This window comes from Eubalaena glacialis, chromosome 17, assembly GCF_028564815.1.
Source record: "Eubalaena glacialis isolate mEubGla1 chromosome 17, mEubGla1.1.hap2.+ XY, whole genome shotgun sequence".
In the NCBI taxonomy this organism is placed as follows: Eukaryota; Metazoa; Chordata; class Mammalia; order Artiodactyla; family Balaenidae; genus Eubalaena; species Eubalaena glacialis.
This window is the reverse complement of record NC_083732.1, coordinates 458,524-486,425: the sequence shown is the minus strand read 5'-3', so window position 1 is coordinate 486,425 and position 27,902 is coordinate 458,524. Positions and strand designations below refer to the sequence as shown.

Below are 27,902 nucleotides of genomic sequence, written 5' to 3'. Positions count from 1 at the left end.
GTCTGCTGCTTGCCCCATCTGCCCATGGATGGCATGGATAGTCTTCAAATGCTTTTGATTCGTGCCTCCTGGAAGTGGCCGGAGCTGAAAGAGCAAAGCAAAGGGAAGGCTCTGTGCCGGCCCCTCAGGTCACTACCAGACAGGTCAAATGCACAACCACAGCTTTAGAAGCATAAGGTCCATATGGCCACCCCCATCCCTTGTGCCCAGAACTGGCAAGCCACACCAGGAGCATGGTCACTGCTGGAAGCTGGGAGGTGGGGTGGCAGGCAAGTACAGAACAGTGCTACAGCATTCACCGAGTTTTCCCAGCATCTTTCCCCTGGTTTCTGTAAGTATCTGATTCAAATCCAGCATTCCAAAGAAGCTGATTCTGCCATTATTTTGCCAGCTTATTGGTAGCTTCAGTGGAAGTACTGATTCTCAGAGAGCCCTACTCTGCCATTCTCCATGACATCGCTCAGATGATCTTCTTTGACCCATGGTTGTCAGGAACTTCTAGAGTTCCTGTGTGTAACTACTATTTGCAGATCCCTGGGCAAGGCACAAACATGCACTGTATGAGAGGCCAACCACAAGGACTTTCCAACTGAGAAGGGAAGGTAATATTTGTATATAAAGATCCGCAATGTACAGTGAGAAAAACAGCACCTCAAGGGCGCTAGGAAAAGGCTGCCTGTGACCAGGCCCAGAGGGTCAGGAGTTACTCTCTGGAATAACTCTCTTAAACAGCACTGCTTGATACCCACTTTGTGCAGTGATGGAAATGTTCTAAATCTGTTCAATATGGCAGCCACATGTGGCCATCAAGCCCTTTAGATGTGGCTAATGTGACTGAACACCTGAATTTTAAGTTATTTAAATTATAGTTGATTCTCGTTATTCCCATTAGTGATGTTCTGTAACGTCAACACAGACACTGAGCTGGCGAATACTGAACCAGTGCTCCAGGGGGAAATAATTTAGATTATTGGGGGCCCCTGGTCACAATAGTTTCATCGACTGATCAGTATATAACCTTGTTTTATGTGTCATGCTATGTATTACATCCCTAGGACTGACTGACTGACTTTATAACTGGAAGTTTGTACCTTTTGACCACTCACCCATTTTGCCCATCCCTCGATCCCCACCTCTGATCAACCACAAATCTGTGTTTGACCTATGAGTTTGTTACGTTTCGTTTTACGTGCCACGTATAAGTGAGGTCATACGGTTATTTGTCTTTCCACGTCTGACTTATTTCACTTAGTGTAATGCCCTCAAGGTCCATCCGTGTTGTCACAAATGGCAAGATTTCCTTTTTTATAGCTGAATAATATTCATACACACAGTTTCCCCTGCTATCCGAAAGTAGAGGTTCCTGTGAAAACTTTCCTAAGCAAAATGGTATAAAGAGAAGAGCATCCCCGGTTTTCCGAAGTTCAAATTATGCCACTTTTACAAAAGTCCTACATTAGTACCTGTTTTCACTAACCAAAAGAAATCCAAAGAAGATTTTCGCCTTTATGAAAAAAGCCATTACTGTACTGATGTAAGTCTTCTGTAAAAGCAAAGTGGTATAATGCAAACTTTTGGAAAGCAGGGAGTACCTGTACCACTTTTTCTTTATCCATTTGTCCATTGATGGATATTCCATGTGTTGGCTATTGTAAATAATGCTACGATAAACACAGGGATGTGTACATCTTTTCAAGTTAATGTTTTATTTCCTTTTAATAAATACCCAGAATTGAATTGCTGGATCGTATGGTAGTTCTGTTTTTAGTTATTTGAGGAAGCTCCATATTGTTTTCTACAGTAGCTGTACCAATTTACATTCCCACCAACAGTGCACAAGGGTTCCCTCTGCCCACTTTAAATTGTATTGTTTGTTCTTTTGCTGTTGAATTGTATGAGTTCTTTACATATTTTGGATGTTAGCCCTTGATCAAATATATAATTTGCAAGTAATTTCTCCCATTTGGTAGGTTGCCTCTTTTTTTGTTGATGCTTTCCTTTGCTGTGCAGAAGCTTTTTAGTTTAATGTAGTTCCACTTGTTTATTTTTGCTTTTGTCGCTAAATCCAAGACTGCTGTCAAGGAGCTTACCACCTATGTTTTCTTTTAAGTGTTTTATGGTTTTAGGTCTTAATATTTGAGTATTCAATCTACTTCAAGTTAATTTTTGTGAGTGGCATAAGATAGGTGTCCAGTTTCATTTTTCTCATGTGTTTGTTAACTTTTCTCAACACTATTTGTTGAAAAGACTTTCCTTTTCCCATTGGACATTCTTGGCTCCCTTATCAAATATTAGTTGACCATATATGTGGGGGGTTAATTCTGAGGTCGCTATTCTGTTCCACTGGTCTGTGTGTCTCTTTTTATGCCAGTCCCATAGTGTTTTACTTACTATTGCTTTCTAGTATACTTTGAAATCAGGAAGTGTGATACATCTGGCTTTGTTTTTCTTTCTCATGACTGCTTTCACTATTTGGGGTCTTTTGTGGTTTCCTACAAATTTTAGGATCGTCTTTTCCTTTTTCTGTGAAAAATGCCATTGAGATTTGTATAGAGATTGCATTGGATGAATGGATGGCTTTGGGTACCGTGGAAATTCTAACGATATTAACTCTTCTGAATGATGAACATAGGATGTCCCTCCACTTGTTTGTGTCTTCTTCGGTTTCTTTCAGCAAAGTTATAGTTTTCATTGTACATCTTTCACTTCCTTGGTTAAATTTATTCCTAGGCATTTTATTGTTTTTGATGTTTCATTCTCAGTGTATAGAAATGAAGCTTATTTCTATGTATTGATTTTTATATCTTGCAAATTTACTGAATTCATTTATTATATCAATAGTTTCTAAAGTTGAGTCTGTGGGATTTTTAATAGATAAGATTATATCATCTGCAAACAAACAGTGATAATTTTGCTGTTCTCTTTCAGATTTGGATAGCTTTTCTTGGTCTTGCTTGATTCCTCTAGCTAGGACTGCTAGTACTGTGTTGAACAATTTGTGACAGTGAATACCCTTGTCTTGTTACTGATCTTAGAGTAACGGCTTTGATTTTTTTTTATTCATTGAGCATAATTTTAGCTGTGGGTTTATTGCATATGGCTTTTATTAGGTTGAGGTATTTTCCTTCTACCCCCAATATGCTGAAGCTTTTTACTATTATAAAAAGATGCTATATTTTGTTAAGTGCGTTATCTACATCTGTTGAGACGATCGTGTGACTGTTACCTTTCATTCTGTTAATGTGGTTTTATCACATTTATTGATTTGTGTATGTTGAACCAGCCCTGTATCCTAGGGAAAAATCTCACTTGATCATGCTTTATAATCCTTTTAATAAGTTCTTGAATTTGGTTTGCTAATATTTTGTTGAGGAATTTTGCATCTGTGTTCATCAGGAATATTAGTCTAGAGTTCTCTTTTCTTGAAGTGTCCTTATCTGGCTATGGTTATCAGGGCAATGCTGGCCTCGTAGAATGTGTTTGGAAGTGCTCCCTGCTCTTCAGATTTTCAGAAGCGTTTGAGAATGGTAGGTGTTAATTCTTCACTAAACGTTTGGTAGAATTCTCCAATGAAACCATCTGGTCCTGGTGTTTTCTGTATTGGGAGATTTCTGATTACTCATACAAGCTCCTTACTCACTATTGGCTTGTTCAGACTTTCTCTTTCTGGTTCAGTCTTGATAAGTTGAATCAATCTAGGAACTTACCCATTTCTTCTAGGTTGTCCAATTTGTTGGTGTATACTTGTTTTTAGTAGTCCCTTATGATCCTGTGTATTTCTTTAGTGTCCATTGGAATTTCTTCTCTTACATTTCTGATTTTGAGTCTTCTCCCTTTTTTTCTTAGTTTCACTAAGGGTTTGTCAATTTTGTTTATCTTTTTGGAAAACCAGCCCTTATTGTTATTGATCTTTTCTATCATTTTACTGGTTTCTATTTCTTTTATTTTGGCTGTGATCTTTATTATTTCCTTCCTTCTGCTAACTTTGCACTTAATTTATTCTTTTTCTAGTTCTTTAAGGTATAAAAGTTGTACTGTTTATTAGTGATCTTAAAATGTTAATATATGCATTTTTAACTAAACTTCCCTCACTGAACTGCTTTTGCAGTGCCCCATAAGTTTGGGTATGCTGTGTTTCCATTTTTATTTGTTTTGAGATAATCTTTGTTCAGGAGTGTGGTTTAGTTTCTATATATTTCTAGATTTTTCAGCTTTTCTCATGTTTTCGATTTCTAGTTTCATACCATGGTGGTCGGAAAACGTACTTCATATGATTTCAGTCATCATAGATTTTCTAAGACTTGTTTTGTGCCCTGTCACATGATCTGTCCTTGAGAGGGTACCATGTGCCATTGATAAGAATGTATCCTGCTGCTGTTGGATGGAATATTCTATAGGTATCTATCTGTTAGGTCCATTTGGTTTAATGTTTGGTTCAAGTCCATCATTTCCTTGTTGACTTTCTTTCTGGGTCATCTATCCTTTGTTCAAAGTGTGGTATTGAGGTCTCCTATGATTATTGTATTATTGTCTGGTTTCCCTTCATTTCTGTTAGTATTTGCTTAACATATTCAGGTCCTCCCATGCTGGGTGCATATGTACTTTATACTTATGATTGTTATATCTACTTGATGGATTGATCTCTTTACAGCATTTGTAATGATTACCTTCTTTGACTCTTGGTTACCATTTTTGTCATAAAGTAAGTGTGTTTTGTCTGATAAGAGTATAGATACCCTTGTTTTCTTTTGGTTTCCACTTGCACAGAATACTTTTTTCTGTCCTGTCACTTTGAGTCTACGTGCGTCCTGAAGGCTCAAGTGGGTCTCTTGTAGGCAGCATATAGTTGGGTCTTTTTAAAAATATATCCAGCCACTCGGTGCCTTTTGATTGGTGAGTGAGTTCAACCCATTTGCATTTAGAGTATTTGTTGATATGTAAGGACTTAACGCCTGCCACCTTAACATTTCCTTTCTGGTTGATTTGTATTTCTGTTGCTTCTCTCCTGGCACCCCCACCCCCACCCCCACCCCCACCCCGCCCCGTCTCTGCCTACCTTTGTAAATTCGTTATTCTCTGTGGTGGTATATTCTGTTGTTTCCCCTTTCTTTCTTTGTCTCTTGTGGTTACCATGGGGCTTACATGAAACATCTCAGAGGTAGAACAGTACATTTTAAGCTGATACCAATGACTCGAATCAAGATGCTGAACTAGGAGGACACAGAGCTCCCCTCCCCTCGTGAACACATTAAAAATACATCTACATGTGGAACAACTATCATCACTGAAAACTAGCTGGAGACTGGCAGAAAGACTCCTGTGCAACCCAAGTCTGTAAGAAAGATCCACATGGATTCTTCAGGTGGGAAGGGAAGAGAAGTGATCAGGTGAAGACCTCTGCCCGTGGGAGGGGACTCACTCAGAGGAAAAAAAGGGAGATCTACTCGGGCAGACACCCTCCCTGGGGAGTGAGAAGTTGGAGCCACATATTGGGTGCCCAGCCCTGGGGTCCAACAAAAGGAAGACGAGTCTCCTTGACTGGTTGGGTGCCCAGCCCTGGGGTCCAACAAAAGGAAGACGAGTCTCCTTGGCCGGTTGGGTGCCCAGCCCTGGGGTCCAACAAAAGGAAGACGAGTCTCCTTGGCCAGTTGAGTGCCCAGCCCTGGGGTCCAACAAAAGGAAGATGAGTCTCCTTGGCTGGTTGGAAGGCTGTGGGAAGCCTGGACTCTGCTGGCAAGGAGTGCATGAATGTTTACTGGCTCCCAAAGCTGGGCAGAGAGGGCAGACTGAAACGGCACTGCTGGCTGACTGGCTTCCCGTGACCAACCCAGTGTGCACCCCAGCCTGAGCCAAGCTAACACCCCAGCGCCATTTGCCTTGTGTTGCAGCTCCACAGTGGAGTGAGAGCTGCCATGACCAAGGAGGACGCCTGGCCACAAACTGCTGTGGTGGCTCAAACCCTAAGTGGCACCTGCGCAGGGAAGGGGCAGCCATTGCCGGCAATCGCACAAGGCAGTGCATGAGACGCAGACCCGATCTCTGACGGCAGCCAGACCACACACCCCATGCCGTGACCCTTGCCAAACGCCCCGCCACCAGCCCCTCTTAGTCCAGCACTGGTCCCCTCCGGGACTGAGGGTACCAGTACTGGGAGGGGAAAGAGCACTCAGTGGGAACTGAGCCAGTTCAGGCCTCACCTCACACCTGGCTCTGGCTCCAGCTCCTCCGTCTCAAGCCCCACCACCTACCAAATTGATAGCTGCTAGCACACCCTGAGAGAGTGCATGGCTTGCGTTCCAGTCCAACACTGCACCAGGGGCGCTGCCCACGTAAAGACACCTCTTCAGGACTGCCACAGGTAACCGTTTCACCTAATTTAATAGAGACAGAGAAAGATGAGCAAAATGAGCAGAGGAATTTTCTCAACTGAAAGCAAGAATTCAACGCATCAGGAACAAGAATGCTAACAGAGATGAGTTCAAGATGGCAGAGTAGAAGGACGTGTGCTCACTCTCTCTCACGAGAGCACCAGAATCACAACTAACTAACTGCTGAAGAGTCATCGATAGGAAGACGAACTCACCAAAACAGATCCCCCACATCCAAAGACAAAGGAGAAGCCGCAATGAGACGGTAGGAGGGGCGCAATCACAGCAAAATCAAATCCCATAACTGCTGGATGGGCAACTCACAAACTGGAGAACACTTATACCACAGAAGTCCACCTACTGGAGTGAAGGTTCTGAGCCCCACGTCAGGCTTCCCAACCTGGGGGTCCGGCAACAGGAGGAGGAATTCCCAGAGAATCAGACTTAGAAGGCTAGCGGGATTTGATTGCAGGACTTCAGCAGGACTGGGGGAAACAGAAACTCCACTCGTGGAGGGCACACACAAAGTACTGTGCCCATCAGGACCCCAGGGGAAGGAGCAGTGACCCTGTAGGAGACTGAACCAGACCTACCTGCAAGTGTTGGAGGGTCTCCTGCAGAGGCGGTGGGGGGGGGTGGCTGTGGCTCACCGTGGGGACAAGGCCACTGGCAGAAGAAGTTCTGGGAACTACTCCTTGGCGTGAGCCCTTCCAGAGTCCGCCATTAGCCCCACCAAAGAGACTGTAGGCTCCAGTGCTGGGTCACCTCAGGCCAAACAACCAACAGGGCAGGAACTCAGCCCCACCCATCAGCAGACAGGCGGATTAAAGTTTTACTGAGCTCTGCCCACCAGAGCAACACCCAGCTCTACCTATCACCAGCCCCTTCCATCAGGAAGCTTGCACAAGCCTCTTAGAGAGCCTCATCCACCAGAGGGCAGACAGCAGAAGCAAGAAGAACTACAATCCTCCAGCCTGTAGAACGAAAACCACATTCACAGAAAGATAGACAAGATGAAAAGGCAGAGGACTATATACCAGATGAAGGAACAAGCTAAAACACCAGAAAAACAACTAAATGAAGTGGAGCTAGGCATCCTTCCAGAAAAAGAATTCAGAATAATGATAGTGAAGGTGATCCAGGACCTCGGAAAAAGAATGGAGGCAAAGATGGAGAAGATGCAAGAAATGTTTAACAAAGACCTAGAAGAATTAAAGAACAAACAAAGAGGAACAATACAACAACGGAAATGAAAAATACACTAGAAGGAATCAATAGCAGAATAACTGAGGCAGAAGAAAGGATAAGTGACCTGGAAGACAGAATGGTGGAAATCACTGCTGCAGAACAGAGAAAAAAGTATGAGAAGAAATGACAGCCTGAGAGACCTCTAGGACAATAAACGTACCGATATTCACATTATAGGGGTCCCAGAGGAGGAGAGAGAGAGAGACAGAAAGGACCTGAGAAAATATTTGAAGAGATTATAGTCGAAAACTTCCCTAACTTGGGAAAGAAAACAGCCACCCAAGTCCAGGAAGTGCAGAGAGTCCCAGGCAGGACTAACCCAAAGAGAAACATGCTGAGACACACAGTAATCAGATTGACAAGAATTAAAGACAAAGAAAAATTATTAAAAGCAACAAGGGGAAAACGACAAATAACATACAAGGGAACTCCCATAAGGTTACCCCCTGATTTCTCAGCAGAAACTCTACAAGCCAGAAGGGAGTGGCAGGATACGTTTAAAGTGATGAAAGGGAAGAACCTACAACCAAGATTACTCGGCAAGGATTTCATTCAAATTTGATGGAGAAATCAGAAGCTTTACAGACAAGCAAAAGCTAAAAGAATTCAGCACCACCAAACCAGCTCTACAACAAATGCTAAAGGAACTTCTCTAAGTGGGAAACACAAGAGAAGAAAAGGACCTACAAAAACAAACCCAAAACAATGAAGAAAATGGTAATAGGAACATACGTATCGATAATTACCTTAAGTGTGAATGGATTAAATGCTCCAACCAAAAGACACAGGCTTGCTGAATGGATACAAAAACAAGACCCATATATATGCTGTCTACAAGAGACCCACATCAGACCTAGGGACACATACAGACTGAAACTGAGGGGATGGAAAAAGATATTCCAGGCAAACGGACATCAAAAGAAAGCTGGAGCAGCAATACTCATATCAGATAAAATAGACTTCAAAATAAAGAATGTTACAAGAGACGAGGAAGGACACTACATAATGATCAAGGGATCAATCCAAGAAGAAAACATAACAATTATAAATATATATGCACCCAACATAGGAGCACCTCAATATATAAGGCAAATGCTAACAGCTATAAAAGAGAAAATCGACAGTAACACAGTAATAGTGGGTGACTTTAACACCTCACTTACACCAATGGACAGAAAAGTAATAAGGAAACACAAGCTTTAAATGACACAACAGACCAGATAGATTTAATTGATATTTATAGGGCATTGTATCCAAAACCAGCAGATTACACTTTCTTCTCAAGTGCACAAGGAACATTCTCCAGGATAGATCACATCTTGGGCCACAAATCAAGCCTTGGTTAATTTAAGAAAATTGAAATAATATCAAGCATCTTTTCTGACCACAGTGCTATGAGATTAGAAATCAATTACAGGGGGAAAAAAAACATAAAAAACACAAACACATGGAGGCTGAACAATACATTACTAAATAACCAAGAGATCACTGAAGAAATCAAAGAGGAAATCAAAAAATACCTAGAGACAAATGACAATGGAAACATGACAACCCAAAACCTATGGGATGAAACAAAAGCAGTTCTAAGAGGGAAGTTTATAGCAATACAAGCCTACCTCAAGAAACAAGAAAAATCTCATTAACAATCTAACCTTACACCTAAAGGAAGTAGGGAAAGAACAAATAAAACCCAAAGTTAGTAGAAGGAAAGAAATCATAAAGATCAGAGCAGAAATACATGAAATAGAAACAAAGAAAACAACAGCAAAGACCAATAAAACTAAAAGCTGGTTCTTTGAGAAGATAAAGTTGATAAACCTTTAGCCAGACTCATCAAGAAGAAGAGGGAGAGGACTCATCAATAAAATTAGAAAGGAAAAAGGAGACGTTACAACAGACACCGCAGAAATACAAAGCATCCTAAGAGACTACTACGAGCAACTCTATGCCAATAAAATGGACAATCTGGAAGAAATGGACAAATCCTTAAGAAGGTATAACCTTCCAAGACTGAACGAGGAAGAAATAGAAAACATGAACAGACCAATCACAAGTAATGAAGGTGAAACTGTGATTAAAGATCTTCCAACAAACAAAAGTCCAGGACCAGATGGCTTCACAGGTGAATTCTATCAAACATTTAGAGAAGAGCCAACACCCATCCTTCTCAAACTCTTTCAAAAAATTGCAGAGGAAGGAACACTCCCAAACTCATTCTACGAGGCCACCACCACCCCGATACCAAAGCCAGATAAAGATACTACAAGAAAAGAAAATTACAGACCAATATCACTGATGAATATAGATGCAAAAATCCTCAACAAAATACTAGCAAACAGAATCCAACAACACATTAAAAGGATCATACACCATGATCAAGTGGAATTTATCCCAGGGAGGCAAGGATTCTTCAATATACTCAATCAATGTGATACATCATATCAACAAATTGAAGAATAAAAACCATATGATCATCTCAGTAGATGCGGAAAAAGCTTGTAACAAAATTCAACACCCATTTACGATAAAAACTCTCCAGAAAGTGGGCACAGAGGGAACCTACCTCAACATAATAAAGGCCACATACGACAAACCCACAGCAAACATCATTCTCAATGGTGAAAAACTGAAAGCATTTCCTCTAAGATCAGGAACAACACAAGGATGTCCACTCTCGCCACTCTGATTCAACATAGTTTGGGAAGTCCTAGCCACAGCAATCAGAGAAGAAAAATAAATGAAAAGAATCCAAATTGGAAAAGAAGAAGTAAAACTGTCACTGTTTGCAGATGACATGATTTTATACGTAGAGAGTCCTAAAGATGCCACCAGAAAACTAGTAGAGCTAATCAATGAATTCGGTAAAGTTGCAGGATACAAAATTAATGCACAGAAATCTCTTGCATCCCTATACACTAACAACGAAAGATCAGACAGGGAAATTAAGGAAACAATCCCATTCACCATTGCAACAAAAAGAATAAAATACCTAGGAATAAACCTACCTAAGGAGGTAAAAGACCTGTACTCAGAAAACTATAAGACACTGATGAAAGAAATCAAAGATGACACAGGTGGAGAGATATACCATGTTCTTGGATTGGAAGAATCAATATTGTGAAAATGACTATACTGCCCACAGCAATCTACAGATTCAGTGCAATCCCTATCCAATTACCAAGGGCTTTTCTTTTCTTTTCTTTTTTTTTTTTTTTTTTTTTTTTTTTACAGAACTACAACAAAAAAAATCTTAAAATTTGTATGGAGACACAAGAGACCCCGAATAGCCAAAGCAATCTTGAGGGGAAAAAACGGAGCTGGAAGAATAAGACTCCCTAACTTCAGACTATACTACAAAGCTACAGTAATCAAGACAATATGGTACTGGCACAAAAACAGAAATACAGATAAATGGAACAGGATAGAAAGCCCAGAGATACACCCACGCACCTATGGTCAACTAATCTATGACAGAGGAGACAAGGATATACAAAGGAGAAAAGACAGCCTCTTGTATAAGTGGTGCTGGGAAAACTGGACAGCCACATGTAAAAGAATGAAATTAGAACACTCTCTAACACCATACACAAAAATAAACTCAAAATGGATTAGAGACCTAAATGTAAGACCAGACACTATAAAACTCTTAGAGGAAAACATAGGAAGCACACTCTGACATAAATCACAGCGAGATCTTTTTTGACCCACCTCCTAGAGTAATGGATATAAAACCAAAAATAAACAAATGGTACCTAATGAAGCTTAAAATCTTTTCCACAGCAAAGGAAACTATAAAGAAGAGAAAAAGACAGCCCTAAGAATGGGAGAAAATATCTGCAAACGAATCAACGGACAAAGCATTAACCTCCAAAGTATATACACAGCTCATGAAGCTCAATATTAAAAAAACAAACATCCCAATGAAAAAATGGGCAGAAGACCTAAATAGAGATTTCTCCGCAGAAGACATACACATGGCCAAGAGGCACATGAAAAGCTGCTCAACGCCACTAATTATTAGAGAAATGCAAATGAAAACTACAGTGAGGTATCACCTCACACCAGTTAGAATGGGCATCATCAGAAAATCTACAAACAACAAATGCTGGAGAGGGTGTGGAGAAAAGGGAACCCTCTTGCACTGTTGGTGGGAATGTAAATTGATACAGCCACTATGGAGAACAGTATGGAGGTGCCCTAAAAAACTAAAAATAGAACTACCATACGACGCAGCAATCCCACTACTGGGCATATACCCAGAGAAAACCGTAATTCAAAAAGACACATGCACCCCAATGTTCACTGCAGCAGTATTTACAATAGTCGGGTCATGGAAGCAACCTAACTGCCCATCGACGGCAAATGGATAAGGAAGTTGTGGTACGTATATACAATGGAATATTACTCAGCCCTAAAAAGGAACGAAATTGGGTCATTTGTAGAGACGTGGATGGACCTAGAGACTGTCATACAGAGTGAAGTAAGTCAGAAAGAGCAAAACAAATACTGTATATGAACACATATATGTGGAATCTAGAAAAATGGTACAGATGAACCGGTTTGCAAGGCAGAAATAGAGACACAGACATAGAGAACAAACGTATGGACACCAAGGGGGGAAAGCGGGGTGGGTGTGGTGGTGGGATGAACTGGGAGATTGGGATTGACATATATACACTAGTATGTATAAAACAGATAACCAATAAAAAAAAAAGAATGCTAACTGAATTAGGAAAAAGAAGAGATGAACACACAATTTTAAGGAACTAGAAAATCATTTTAAAAAATGAGAAATTAATAATTCAATAACTAAAAGGAAAAACAGAAGGATTAAACAGCAGATTAAGTGATACCAAAGAATGCATAAGTGAGCTGGAAGATAGAAATAACCCAATCAGAACAACAAGAAGAAAAACTTGAAAGGGACTTTGGGATAACATCAAGTGTTTCCAACATTCACATTATACAGGTCACACCCCTGAAGGAGGAGCGAGAGATAGAAGGGGGTCAAAAACGCACTTCATAAAATTATGGCTGAAAACTTCACAAGCCTGAGAAATGAAACATAATCAGTTATGGGAAGCACAGTGCATGTCAAATAAGATAAACACAAATAGATTGATGCCAAGACATATCATAATTGAAATGGAATAAGTTAAAGAGAGAGATCTAAAGGCAGCAAGAGAAAAAGAGTCATATACAAGGGAACCACCATAAGGCTATCAGCTGATTTTTCTGCAGAAACTGCAGCCAGAAGGGAATGGCATGATATATTTAAAGTGCTGAAAGGGAAAAACCTGCAACCTAGGATACTCTACCCAGCAACATTATCATTTAGAACAAAAGGAGAGATAAAGCACTTCCCAGAGAAGCAGAAACTTAAAAAGTTCACCAATACTAAGCAACCCTAAAAGAAATGTTAAAGGGTCTTCTCTAAGTGGGAAAGAAAAGGCTATATATAACAAGAGTAAGTATCTATAGGAAAGGAAAAATCCCACTAGTGAAGGCAAATATATATTACAGGCTGAGGATCAACCACTTAACTAAGCTAGTACAAAGATTAAAAGACAAAAACTTGTAAAATCGAGTATAACTACAATAATCAGTAAAGAGATAAAAATGAAGATGTAAAATATGGCATCAAAAACACAAAGTGTTGGGACTTCCCTGGTGGTCCAGTGGTAAAGAATCCGCTTAACAATGCAGGAGATGCGGGTTTGATCCCTGGTCAGGGAATTAAGATCCCACGTGCCGCTGTGCAACTAAGCCCGCGTGCCACAACTACTGAGCTCGCACGCCTCAACTAGAGCCCACATGCCACAAACTACAGAACCCACGTGCTCTGGAGCCCGCACGTCACAACTACAGAGCTAATGCACCCTGCAGCCGGCACGCCACGACTAGAGAGAGAAAACCTGCACCCTACAACTAGAGAGAAGCCCGTGCACCACAACAAAGAGCCCGTGCGCCGCGCGAAAGACCCCACACGCCTCAGTGAAGATCCCACGTGCCGCAACTAAGACCTGACACAGCCAAAAATAAAAATATGATAAATAAATAAAAAATAATTCTTAAAAAAAACCCAAAAACAATGTGTGGGGGAAGGATGTAAAAAATGTAGATGTTTTAGAATGCGTATGAACTTTAAAAGGACTACCTGTTTAAAATAAGTAAGTATAGTTATAGGTCAACATATATGGACCCCACGGTAACTGCAAACCAAAAAAACTACAGTAGAGGGAGTGGCCGAGATGGCAGAGTACAAAGACCCTGAGCTCACCTCCTCTCAGGAGCACTCCAGAATCACAACTATCTGCAGAACCACCACCAATGAAAAAGAATGGAAGCTACCAAAAAAGATCTTCTACAACGAAAGACAAAGAAGGAACCACAATGAGATAGATGGGTAGGAGGGACGGACTCACGAATATAATCAAATCCCACACACCTGGGTGGGCGACCCACAAACTGGAGAATAATTATATTACAGAGGTTCTCCCACAGGAGTGAGAGTTCTGAGCCCTACATCAGGCTCCCCAGCCCGGGGGTCCTGCACTAGGAAGGCAAGCCCCCAGAGCATTTGGCTTTGAAGACAAGAGGGGCTTAATTTTGGGAGCCCCACAGGACTGGGGAAAACAGAGACTTCATTCTTAAAGGGCACACATGAAATCTCACACGTACCAGGAACCAGGGCAAAAGCAGTAACTGGATAGGACCCTGGGTCAGATCTACCTGCTGGTCTTGGAGAGTCTCCTGGAGAGGTGGAGGGGTGGCTGTGGCTCACCGTGGGGACACAGACACTGGTGGCAGACACTTGGGAACGTTCTACCATGTGAACTGCTGCTGATGGTTGCCGTCTTGGCTCATCAGCACCAAGACCTGGCCCCAACAGCCTGTAGGCTCCAGTGCTGGGACACCTCAGGCCAAACAACTAACTGGGTGGGGACATAGCCCCACCCATCAGCAGACAGGTTGCCTGAAGACTTCCTGAGCCCACAGCCATGCCTAACCATGGCCCTGCCCACCAGAGGGCCGAGACCCAGCTCCACCACCACCAGCAGGCAGGCCCTAGGCCTTCTCTCCAGGAAGCCTGCACCAGCCTCTTGACCAGCCTTATCCACCACAGGGCAGACAAAAGAAAACCACAATCCTGCAGACCCAGCCTGCCCACAGCAGGCCAGACCGTACTCTGAGACCAACTGGCCCCAGCCCTGTCCACCAACAGGCCAATGCATACCCTGCACCGCATACCTAACTGTGTGAGGAACCAGGAACCCCACTGCCCCCCACCACAATAGTCCAGCACTAACTCCAGGACCTGGGTTCACCTGCCATTGGGTGAACTCTGCCCGTTTCCAATGGGCAGGCCCAAATCTTTGCGACTCTGACTATACCCATTACTGAGCCAGCCCTAGCCTCAGGGCCCCTTAGGGTTCTGTAGCCAGCTGCCTCGTGACCAGGCCCCGCTAAACAGCAGCCAGCAGCATCTACACAAGGCAGGTCCTGGCAACCATCCGGGCTAGGGGCCAACCAAGCCCACCAGATCACTCACTCATAGCCCACCATAACAGAAGGACCCACGCAGCCCTCTTAGGGGGAACCCTTAGAACATATAGGTAATGGGAGGACAGTGCACTGCTGGGATGCACAAGATGTCTCCTTCAGAGGGCCACTTCTCCAAGGTTGAGAAATGTAAGTAACCTGCCACAAACACAAAAATACAAATAGCAACTTAGACAAAATGAGGTAGCAGAGGAGTATGTTCCAGATGAAGGAACAAGATAAAAAACCCCAGAAGAAAAACTAAGTGATGTGGAGACAGGCAATCTACCCAAGAAAGGGTTCAGAGTAAGAATCGTAAAGATGATCAAATAATTTGGGAAAAGAAGGCACAGAGTGAGAAATTAGAAGTTTTTAGCAAAGAGTTAGAAAACAAAAAGAATAACCAAACAGATGGAGAATACGATAACTGAAATGAAAAATACACTGGAAGAAATCAATAGTACAGAAGAACAAATCAGTGAGCTGGAAGACAGAGTAGTGGAAATCACTGCCACTGAACAGAAAAAAGAAAAGTATGAAAAGAAATGACAGTTTGAGAGACCTCTGGGACAACATCAAACACACTAATATTTGCATTATAGAGGCCCCAGAAGGAGATAAGAGAAAGGGCCCGAGAACATATGTTAAGACATAATAGCTGAAAACATCCCTAACCTGGGAAAGGAAAAAGTCACCCAAGTCCAGGAAGCACAGAGAGTGCCATACAGGATGAACCCAAAGAGTAAGACATCAAGACGCACTGTAAATAAAATGACAAAGAGATAAAGAGAGAATATTAAAAACAACAAGAGAAAAGCAAGAAATAACATACAAGGGAATTCCCATAAGGCTGTCAGCCCATTTTTCAGCAGAAACTCTACTGGCCAAAAGGGAGGGGCATGATATATTTCAAGTGATGAAAGGGGAAAAACTACAACCAAGAATAATCTATCCAGGAAGGCCCTCATTCAGATTTGATGGAGAAATCAAAAGCCGAAAGAGTTCAGTACCATCAAACCAGCTTTACAACAAATGTTAAAAGAACTTCTCTAGGTGAAAAGGAAAAGGCCACAACTAGCAACAAGAAAATTACGAAATGAAAAACCTCACCAGTAAAGGCAAACATACAGTGAAGGTAGGAAATCTCCACACACAAAGCTAGTAGGGAGGTTGAAAGAAAAAAGTAGTAAGACTGTCTATATCCACAATAAGCAGTTAAGGGATACACAAAACAATTAGACATAAAATATGCAAGCAAAAACAGTAATTGCGAGGGGAGGAGAGTACAAATGCAGAGTTTTCAAAATGCATTTGAAATTAAGACATCAGCCACTTAAAACAATCATGTATACATACAGACTGCTATACAAAACCTCATGGTAACTGCAAACCAAAAATCTATAATAGATATGTACCCAAAAGAGAAAAAGGAAACCAAACATAACAGTAAAGCTAGTCATCAAATGACGAGAGAGAACGAAAGAAGAAAGGGAAAAAAGACCCTACAAAAACAAATCCAAAACAGTTAACAAAATGGCAATGAGAACATACATATCGATGATTACCTTAAATGTAAACAGAGTAAATGCTCCAACTAAAAGACACAGAGTGGCTGATGGATACAAAAACAAGACCCCTTGATATTCTGCCTACAAGAGACTCACTTCAGATCTAGAGACACATACAGACTGAAAGTAAGGGAGTGGAAAAAGGTATTCCATGCAAGTGGAAATCAAATGAAAGCTAGAGTAGTAATACTTATATCAGACAAAATCGACTTTAAAATAAAGACTGTTACAAGAGACAAGGAGGGACACTACATAATGATCAAGGGATCAATCCAAGAAGATATAACAATTGTATATATATATATGGGAGCACCTAAATATAAGGCAAATATTAAGAGACATAAAAGGAGAAATCGATGGTAACACAATAATAGTGGGGGACTTTAACACCCCACTTATATTAATGGACAGATCATCCAGACAGAAAATCAGTAAGGAAACACAGGCCTTAAATAACACATTAGACCAAATGGACTTAATTGATATATATAGAGCATTCCATCCTAAAGCAGCAGAATACACATTCTTTTTAAGTGCACATGGAAAATTCTCCAGGATAGATCACATGCTAGGCCACAAAATAAGCCTTGGTAAATTTAAGACAACTGAAATCATATCAAGCATCTTTTCCAACCGCAACACTATAGAGACTAGAAATCAACTACAAGAAAAAAAAAAAACTGCAAAAAACACAAACATGTGGAGGCTAAACACTATGCTGCTAAACAACCAATGGATCACTGAAGAGATTAAAGAGGAAATCAAAAAAGTACCTACAGACAAATGAAAACAAGAATACAACGGTCCAAAACCTATGGAATGCAGCAAAAGTGGTTCTAAGAGGGAAGTTTATAGTGATACAGCTTACCTCAGAGAACAAGGAAAATCTCAAATAAACAACCTAACCTTACACCTAAAGCAACTAGAGAAAGAAGAGCAAACAAAACCCAAGTCAGTAGAAGGAAAGAATCATAAAGATCAGAGCAGAAATAAATGAAACAGAGATGAAGAAAACAACAGAAGAGACCTTCAAGATGGCGGAAGAGTAAGACACGGAGATCACCTTCCTCCCCACAAATACATCAGAAATACATCTATATGTGGAACAACTCCTAAAGAACACCTACTGAACGCTGGCAGAAGACCTCAGACTTCCCAAAAGGCAAGAAACTCCCCACGTACCTGGGTAGGGCAAAAGAAAAAAGAAAAAAACAGAGACAAAAGAATGGGGACGGGACCTGCACCAGTGGGAGGGAGCCGTGAAGGAGGAAAGGTTTCCACGCACTAGGAAGCCCCTTCGCGGGCAGAGACTGCGGGTGGCAGAGGGGGGAAGCTTCGGAGCCACGGAGGAGAGCGCAGCCACAGGGGTGCGGAGGGCAAAGCGGAGAGATTCCCGCACAGAGGATCGGTGCCGAGCAGCACTCACCAGCCCGAGAGGCTTGTCTGCTCACCCGCCGGGACGGATCGGGGTTGGGAGGTGAGGCTCGGGCTTCGGTCGGATCGCAGGGAGAGGACTGGGGTTGGTGGCGTGAACACAGCCTGAAGGGGTCAGCGCACCACAGCTAGCTGGGAGGGAGTCCAGGAAAAGGTCTGGAGCTGCCGAAGAGGCAAGAGACTTTTTCTTGCCTCTTTGTTTCCTGGTGCGTGAGGAGAGGGGATTCAGAGCGCCGCTTAAAGGAGCTCCAGAGACGGGCGCGAGCCGCGGCTATCAGCGCAGACCCCAGAGACGGGCATAGGACACTAAGGCTGCTGCTGCCGCCACCAAGAAGCCTGTGTGTGAGCCCAGGTCACTCTCCACACCTCCCCTCCCGGGAGCCTGTGCAGCCCGCCACTGCCAGCGTCCCATGATCCAGGGACAACTTCCCCGGGAGAACGCACGGCGCGCCTCGGGCTGCTGCAACGTCACGCCGGCCTCTGCCGCCGCAGGCTCGCCCCGCATCCGTACCCCTCCCTCCCCCCGGCCTGAGTGAGCCAGAGCCCCCGAATCAGCTGCTCCTTTAACCCCGTCCTGTCTGAGCAAAGAACAGAGGCCCTCAGGCAACCTACACGCAGAGGCGGGGCCACATCCAAAGCTGAACCCCGGGAGCTGTGCGAACAAAGAAGAGAAAGGGAAATCTCTCCCAGCAGCCTCAGAAGCAGCGGATTAAATCCCCACAATCAACTTGATGTACCTACATCTGTGGAATACCTGAATACACAACGAATCATCCCAAATTGAGGCGGTGGACTTTGGGAGCTCGATATATATATATATTTTTCCTTTTTCTCTTCTTGTGAGTGTGTATGTGTATGCTTCTTTGTGTGATTTTATCTGTATAGGTTTGCTTTTACCATTTGTCCTAGGGTTCTGTCTGTCCGTTTGTTTGTTTGTTTTTTCTTTATTAAAATTTTTTTAATAATTATTTTTTATTTTAATAACTTTATTATTTCCTTCCTCCTTCCTCCCTTCCCTCCCTTCCTCCCTTCCTCCTTTCCTCTCTTTCTTTCTTTCTCCCTTTTCTGATCCGTGTGGCTGACAGGGTCTTGGTGCTCCAGCCGGGCGTCAGGCCTGTGCCTCTGAGGTGGGAGAGCCGAGTTCAGGACATTAGTCCACCAGAGACCTCCTGGCTCCACATAATATCAAACAGCGAAAGCTCTCCCAGAGATCTCCATCTCAACGCTAAGGCCCAGCTCCACTCAACGACCAGCAAGCTACAGTGCAGGACACCCCATGCCAAACAACTAGCAAGACAGGAACACAGCCCCACCCATTAGCAGAGAGGCTGCCTAAAATCATAGTAAGGTCACAGACACCCCAAAACCCACCACCAGACGCGGTCCTGCCCAACAGAAAGACAAGATCCAGCTTCATCCATCAGAACACAGGCACTAGTCCCCTCCACCAGGAAGCCTACACAACCCACCGAACCAACCTTAGCCACTGGGGGCAGACACCAAAAACAACAGGAAGTACCAACCTGCAGCCTGTGAAAAGGAGACCCCAAACACAGTAAGTTAAGCAAAATGAGAAGACAGAGAAACACACGGCAAATGAAGGAGCAAGGTAAGAACCCACCAGACCAAACAAATGAAGAGGAAATAGGCACAGCTTTTGCACAGCAAAGGAAACCATAAACAAGACGAAAAGACAACCCTTAGCATGGGAGAAAATATTTGCAAATGAAGCAAGTGACAAAGGATTAATCTCCAAAATTTACAAGCAGCTCATGCAGCTCAATATCAAAAAAACAAACAACCCAATCCAAAAATGGGCAGAAGACCTAAACAGACATTTCTCCAAAGAAGATATACAGATTGCCCACAAACACATGAAAGAATGCTCAACATCACTAATCATTAGAGAAATGCAAACCAAAACTACAATGAGGTATCACCTCACACCAGTCAGAAGGGCCATCATCAAAAAATCTACAAACAATAAATGCTGGAGAGGGTGTGGAGAAAAGGGAACCCTCTTGCACTGTTGGTGAGAATGTAAATTGATACAGCCACTATGGAGAACAGTATGGAGGTTCCTTAAGAAACTAAAAATAGAACTACCATATGACCCAGCAATCCCACTACTGGGCATATATCCCGAGAAAACCATAATGCAAAAAGAGTCATGTACCACAATGTTCATTGCAGCTCTATTTACAATAGCCAGGACATGGAAGCAACCGAAGTGTCCATCGACAGATGAATGGATAAAGAAGATGTGGCACATATATACAATGGAATATTACTCAGCCATAAAAAGAAATGAAATTGAGTTATTTGTAATGAGGTGGATGGACTCCAGAGTCTGTCATACAGAGTGAAGTAAGTCAGAAAGAGAAAAACAAATACCGTATGCTAACTAACACATATATATAGAATCCTAAAAAAAAAAAAAAATGTTTCTGAAGAACCTAGGGGCAGGACAGGAATAAAGATGCAGACGTAGAGAATGGATTTGAGGACACGGGGAGGGGGAAGGGGAAGCTGGGACGAAGTGAGAGAGTGGCATGGACATATATACACTACCAAATGTAAAATACCTAGCTGGTGGGAAGCAGCCGCATAGCACAGGCAGATCAGCTCAGTGCTTTGTGACCACCTAGAGGGGTGGGATAGGGAGGGTGGGAGGGAGACGCAAGAGGGAGGGGATACAGGGATATATGTATATGTATAGCTGATTCACTCTGTTATAAAGCAGAAACTAACACACTCACCATTGTAAAGCAATTATACGCCAATAAAAATATTTAAAAAAAAAATAAAAGAACAGAAAAGATCAATGAAACTAAAAGCTGGTTCTCTGAAAAAATAAACAAAATTGATAAACCTTTAGCCAGACTCATCAAGAAAAAAAGGGAGAGGGCCCAAATCAATAAAATCAGAAATGAAAATGAGAAGTTACAATTGACACCACAGAAATAGAAAGGATCGTAAGAGACTACTATGAGCAAATATACGGCAATAAAATGGACAACCCAGAATTGACAAATTCTCCCAAGACTGAACCAGGAAGAAATAGAAAATACGAACAGACCAATCACAAGTACTGAAATTGAAACTGTGATTTAAAAACTCTCAACAGGGACTTCCCTGGTGGCCCAGTGGTTAAGAATCCACCTGTTAATGCAGGGGACGCGGGTTCGATCCCTCATCCGGGAAGAGCCCACATGCCGCGGAGCAACTAAGCCCGTGCGCCACAACTACTGAGCCTGTGTTCTAGAGCCCGCGAGCCACAACTACTAAAGCCCACGTGCCCTAGAGCCCAGGCGCCACAACTAATGAAGCTCACGCACCCTAGGGCCCACGTGCCGCAACCACTGAGCCCGCATGCTGCAACTACTGAAGCCCGTGCGCCTAGAGCCCATGCTCCACAAGAGAAGCCACCGCAATGAAAAGCCTGCACACTGCAACGAACAGTAGCCCCCGCTCGCCACAACTAGAGAAAGCCCTAGCACAGCAACGAAGACCCAATGCAGCCAAAAAAATAAATTTAAGAAAATGAATAAATAAAAAATAAAAACTCCCAACAAATAAAAGTCCAGGACCAGATGGCTTCACAGGCAAATTCTACCAAACATTTAGAGAAGAGTTAACACCTATCCTTCTGAAACTATTCCGAACAATTGCAGAGGAAGAAACACTTCCGAACTCATTCTATGAGGCCACCATCACCCTGACACCAAAACCAGACAAAGACCTCACAAAACCAGTATCACTGATGAACACAGATGCAAAAATTCTCAACAAAATACCAGCAAACCATATTCAACAATATATTAAAAAGATCATACACCATGATCAAGTGGGATTTATTCCAGGGATATGAGGATTTTTCAATATTCACAAATCAACGTGATACACCACGTTAACAAATTGAAGAATAAAAACCATATGATCATCTCAATAGAAGCATAAAAAGATTTTGATAAAATTCAACACCCATTTATGATAAAACTCTCCAGAAAGCGGGCATAGAGGGAACCTACCTCAACATAATAAAGGCCATATATAACAAACCCACAGTTAACATCATACTCAACTATGAGAATATGAAAGCATTCCCTCTAAGATGAGGAACAAGACAAGGATGCCCACTCTCACCACTTTTATTCAACATAGTTTTGGAAGTCCTACCCACCGCAATCAGAGAAGAAAACGAAAATAAAGGATCCAAATAGGAAAGGAAGAAGCAAAACTGTCACTGTTTGCTAATGACACGATGCTATACATAGAAAATCCTAAAGATGCCACCAGAAAGCTACTAGAGCTCACCAAAGAATCTGATAAAGTTACAGGATACAAAGTAAATATATGGAAATCTGTTACAGTTCTATACACTAACAATGAAATCTCAGAGAAATTAAAGAAACAATCCCATTTACCATCACATCAAAAAGAATAAAATACTTAGGAATAAACCTACCTAAGGAGGCAAAAGGCATATAATCTGAAAAGTAAGACATTGATGAAAGAATCTGATGATGACATAAACAGATGGAAAGATGTGCCTTGTTCTCAGATTGGAAGAATCAGCATTGTTAAAATGACCATACTACCCAAGGCAATCTACAGATTCAGCACCATTTCTATCAAAATACCAATGAGCTGTGGCAGGGCTGACAGGTGTGCCTGAGAGGCTGAATCCACTTCACAGGAATAACAGGCTGGGAAGGCAAATTGCTCCTCCTTGTGTTTTATTACTGGGAACATGAGCAAGTGTATGGTAGGTTGGACACCTGACTCACAGAATCAAATAACTGTTTTCAGCTCTGGCTACTTTGTAATCTGGGGGATCTGTCTCTTAAATTCCAGAGGCTGAAGTGAATGCAGAATTTTCTACCCATCACTGTAGGTTTTTAGTAAAATACACAGGCTTTAGCAGTGCCAAGGATGTGTGACCCTAATACCCAGGGGCTTTATTCTTTTGGCCCTCATATTTCCTTTTACAAAAAAAAAAAAAAAAATACTGGAAATCAGGTTTATCCGAAAAGCCTATATTTGTAACCTCACTATTGTCGTCTGACACAAAACACATGAGAACATATCATACAGTTAAAATTATTCCTGAGCCAGAAGATGAAAAGTATCTAATCTGACAGTTGAGAATCATCATCTGAAGAGGGCGCTAAAGTCACAATTTCCCTCCTCTTGACACTAGCACTGCTCAAAAACATTTTCACTGTTCCAGACTTTCATTTGGAGAACTGTTGTTGCCCCATATCTTGCACCATATGAAGCATCTGGAAGTGGTCCCTCGTGAGGACTGAGGTATGGCCCCTTCGTGTTATGAATGAGCCGGCCCAATTTCCTAACCCCGACAGTGTCCCACAGCTAGAGCACGTCCAGCCTCCTGAATTTCTAAAGGATGGATGTGTTTAGAAAGTCCACATGAAGTGCTGCATTTGAACAACTCAACAAAGCTCAACATAGCAACGTCCTCATAAACACGGGTGAATCCAAGGCTCCGACGTTTTAAAGGAATACTTACTTATTTGACTGCTTCCTTTAGACAGTTCTCAAAACACCACAGGCTAAAAGATTCCTAACAATGAGAAATCATGACCAACTTTGTATTTATCTTGGATAAATTAATAGTAGAGTTAGGAAAAGGCAGTTAAGTGGAGACATTCAAGAAATGACTGTGAACAACTGCTGTCACAGAAGCTAAACTTTAAATTGTTTTATTGTATTTTTAATAGTCTTTCACTTGCCGTTAAACATCATAACAAATCTCTACTTTGTTGGTCTATGACCTCTCCTTTCTCTTTTTCAGTAAAAGGGAAGAAAACTCTTAAATCTAAATAAACATTATCATTACTAGTTAATACACTGAAAAAAGATGGGCGTAGCATCTCTTTCAAGCTCAATCCCAATTTGACATCTGAATCTACTAATCATCTCACTGAATTATTTTCATGAGAATCTGGTTCTCTGTGTATTTATTTTGCATTCCCTGACTGGAGAGGGCTTTAGTAGTGTTTTTATGGCTTCCAAAATAGATATGTCTTTTCTCTGGGTGTGCATGAACCACACTCTACGTGTTCCTGGTTTTACCTTTAATAGATAATTAATCGTGTGACATCCACATCACGGCCCCTGAGTAATTCTCGCGTATTATGTCTGTCCTTCTACAAAACCTATTCAGTATCCCATGGTGCCGTCATCAGAAGTCACCTCTGGAATACCGTGGAGCTTGTGGAGCGTTTGGTGTTGGGAAGCAACGAAATGAGAAAGGATGCGGACAGAGACCAGGTCTGAACAGGGACGATGATGTGAAAAATAGAACTGACCCGAAATGCCTGACCCAAATTGTAGGAAACGTTAACCAACAAAGCCAGTTCAGTCTTTTCCTGCATCTTCACAACGTGAAGAGCTAGCAAGTTAACACCTTGTCAGAGCTGCTAGTATAAACCTTATCTTTCTGCTAAAGGGGACCTACCCCACTGCTTTGGATCCAAAGGCACTTCTTTTTGGAATACTGAACAGCATAAAGAAGAGCCTGCAACTAAAGACAGGACTGAAGTAAGACATCACCGCAAGATGGCACTGCTCTAGTGGACCTGGAAGCAGCGTCGGGGGCGCGGGGCTCGCGGGGCGCTGAGCGTGGAGCTCCCGGGCGCTCGTGGGCTTTCCGGGGGCGCGGAGCTCTCGCGCGCTCGTGGTTCCCGGCTTCCCCCGGCCCCAGGCGCGCGGGGTTGGAGAGCGCCCCCCGGACCCGGCGGAACCCCGCGGGACAGCGTCTTGAACCCCGCCATCCCCGCTATCGGGAAGCCGCGAGACCCTAATTCCCTGAAGCCACGGGGAAGTGCCCCCGGGCCCTAGTCCGCGCGCTGGCCCGGGCCCCGTTCTGGTTCCGCCCCGGCTCCGCGGGCGCGGAGGCCCCGACCCACCAGCAGGAAGGAGGAGGCGCGGCCGAGGGAGGGTCGTTCCCGGCAGCGCTGCGCGGGCCGGGCCGGCGGGCAGGAAGCACGGGGGAGGCGCGCGGGCGGGGGTCCCGCGGTCCGCGGCCGGGGCGGGGCGGGGCGTGCGCGTCAGTCCGGCTAGAAAAGGCGGCGCCCGGCGCGCCCGGGGACCGCGCTCGCCGTCGGCCCGACGCCGCCATGAGCGCCGCGCTCTTCAGCCTGGACGGCCCGGCGCGCGGCGCGCCCTGGACTGCGGAGCCCGCCGCCTTCTACGAGCCCGGCCGAGCGGGGAAGCTGGGTCGCGGAGCCGAGCCGGCCGCGCCCGCCATGTACGACGACGAGAGCGCTATCGACTTCAGCGCCTACATCGACTCCATGGCCGCCGTGCCCACCCTGGAGCTGTGCCACGACGAGCTCTTCGCCGACCTCTTCAACAGCAACCACAAGGCGGGCGCCCTGGAGCTGCTGCCCGGGGGCCCCGCGCGCCCCGCGGGCCCCGGCCCCGCGCCGCGACCGCTCAAGCGCGAGCCCGACTGGGGCGACGGCGACGCGCCCGGCTCGCTGCTGCCCGCGCAGGTGGCCGCGTGCGCGCAGACGGTGGTGAGCCTGGCGGCCGCCGCGCAGCCCACGCCGCCCGCGTCGCCCGAGCCGCCGCGCCGCAGCCCCGCGCCCCCAGCTCCCGGGGCGGCGCGCGACAAGGCAGCGGGCAAGCGGGGCCCGGACCGCGGCAGCCCCGAGTACCGGCAGCGGCGGGAGCGGAACAACATCGCCGTGCGCAAGAGCCGCGACAAGGCCAAGCGGCGCAACCAGGAGATGCAGCAGAAGCTGGTGGAGCTTTCGGCCGAGAACGAGAAGCTACAGCAGCGCGTGGAGCAGCTGACGCGGGACCTGGCCGGCCTGCGGCGCTTCTTCAAGCAGCTGCCCGGCGCGCCCTTCTTGCCCGGCGCGGGGGCGGCGGACGCGCGGTGACGCGGGGGGCGTGCGGGCTGCGGCCGCAGTGCCTGGAACCGCCGGGCCGGAACCCCGGGCTGGACCCCCGGGCTGGGCCGGGACTCGGACAGCTGCCGCGTGGACCCTAAGTTACTGTGACGGCAGCTTCTCTGCATCCTACGCCCGAGGAGGCAGCTAAGGTACATTCGTAAAAGAGACTTTTCGGACAAACCTTTGTACTGTAGATACGAGGAAAAGACTGAGCATGCTCACTTTTTTATACTGATTTTTACAGTATTTGTAAGAATAAAGGCGTGTTAGACCCACCTTGATTCCTGCGCTCGCGGCCCTCCGGACTGGCCGGAGAGGGCGCGTCTGGCTGGTGTGCGCCCCGGGGCCGGGTTCCTGGAAGACCGTCGCTTTGCTTCTCCGACAGGCCAAACTCCACCTGCGGACGTGCCGGTTAACTTGCCGAGCGAGACCCGCTCGGGTGGAAGGCGCCCCGGGAACGTGTCGGAAACCGGCCGGAAAGGGTCCCACCTCGAGTGGGGGGCAGGGAGAGGAGGGCTCAGGTTATCCGAAAACCAGTCCCACTCATCTTGGCTTTCATGGGATTTACTTTCACTTTCCTCAGTCCTGTAGACAGCTTCAAGTAGATTTTCAAAGTGCATAAAGTACAGAAGTCATATAGGAGACGGAAAGGACGGTCACAGAGCTACTTAAAATCGGTTACCTTGCTGGTACTGGTAATGTTTCAAAGCTTAATCTGGACGAATAAATAAAGCCGTTGCCTTTCCCCCATGAGAGTGGGTACTAGGCAGCCTTTCTTGGTCTTGGCTGCTACGTCTATATTATGTAACTCGTTAACCGTGGCCTGTCATGATTATACTGTCCTAAGGGAGGAAACGCAAAATCTTTAGTGTCCAGAGATAATTAATCCATGGTTTTACTTTTAACTCAGATCTCTGCCAACAAGGTGAACGATTACCCAGCTCTCCTGTGGCGGCGTAATCCTGCGCAGTGCCCGGCAGGACTAACCAGACATGTCAATCTCTCCGTAAGGAGCTATCATCAGGCCAGTCACTTTATCTCTACTTTACGGGAAACAGTTTTACCTCTGACATAGTTCCCCAGAACATTTTCCAAAAAATACTGACCTGCAGAACGCTTAGGCTGGACACTGTGCAGAACAGTAATACGACAATAGAGGACAAAGGTTTACACTCGGCAGGGTAATTCTTTGGGGAAATGTTAAAAGAAATATAAGAAAAACACGTTGAATCATTGTAAATTTTGAACACTTTAGAATTACAGTAGAACAAAATAACTTTTTCTACTATATTATTGTCTAAGGTAAATACAAAATGAAAACCTCAAGCTTATTTAAGCTCTATCGTGTTCCTAAATTTGCAGAAAGGCAATAAAAATATATATCATCGCAGAAAGAAGTACTTTGATTTACAGTTTACAAAGCCATTTTACTAACATTTGCCCCAGAACAATCGAAGTTCCACTTCAAGATCATAAAGTACATTCACTCTGCCTAGAGTTAACAAATAACTACCGAACCACCACCGCTCGCAGCCACTTTGTAAAGTTCACGGATCCTGCGGCTGCCAACGGTGTGCTGAAGAGGCTCCCCCCTCACTCAGGAGTTCAACCTCTTCCAATCCCACGCAGCTGGCCGGGCGGGTGGTGATGGACCGGACGAAACAGGTTATCGGCCCCACCTCCTTTCCGAGGACACTCCTCACCTCGTAACTCTGCAGGGATAAGAGACAGGCTGGTTAAAGCAAACAGCCCTGGGCATGCTGTTCCCATCGGCTCGGGACACCAAAGACAGAGAAGGCCCTTCCCTGGCCCAT

The 27,902-nt window shown here is 44.3% G+C and overlaps 2 protein-coding genes and 1 long non-coding RNA gene across 12 annotated transcripts in view; 1 reads left to right on the top strand and 2 right to left on the bottom strand.

Moving 5' to 3' along the window:
* LOC133077345 (uncharacterized) lies at positions 1 to 25,149 on the bottom strand. The gene is made up of 3 exons (XR_009697702.1): positions 25,096 to 25,149; positions 6,249 to 6,371; positions 1 to 84 (listed from the first exon to the last, which is right to left on the bottom strand). It is a non-coding gene; the product is annotated as an uncharacterized LOC133077345 (long non-coding RNA).
* Positions 25,150 to 25,283: 134 nt separating this feature from the next.
* Positions 25,284 to 26,164, top strand: CEBPD (CCAAT enhancer binding protein delta). The gene has a single exon (XM_061171858.1). The coding sequence runs from the start codon at positions 25,306 to 25,308 to the stop codon at positions 26,074 to 26,076; it is 771 nt and encodes a 256-aa protein (XP_061027841.1). The 5' UTR covers positions 25,284 to 25,305; the 3' UTR covers positions 26,077 to 26,164.
* A 1,225-nt stretch (positions 26,165 to 27,389) lies between these two features.
* Positions 27,390 to 27,902, bottom strand: part of SPIDR (scaffold protein involved in DNA repair) — a 367,405-nt gene continuing 366,892 nt past the window's right edge. For all 10 annotated transcript variants that reach the window (XM_061171846.1, XM_061171848.1, XM_061171850.1 and 7 more), the window contains one exon: positions 27,390 to 27,800. In XM_061171846.1, coding sequence (XP_061027829.1) covers positions 27,636 to 27,800 — 165 coding nt within the window. In that variant the 3' untranslated portion in view covers positions 27,390 to 27,635. The remainder of the gene's footprint in view (positions 27,801 to 27,902) is intronic.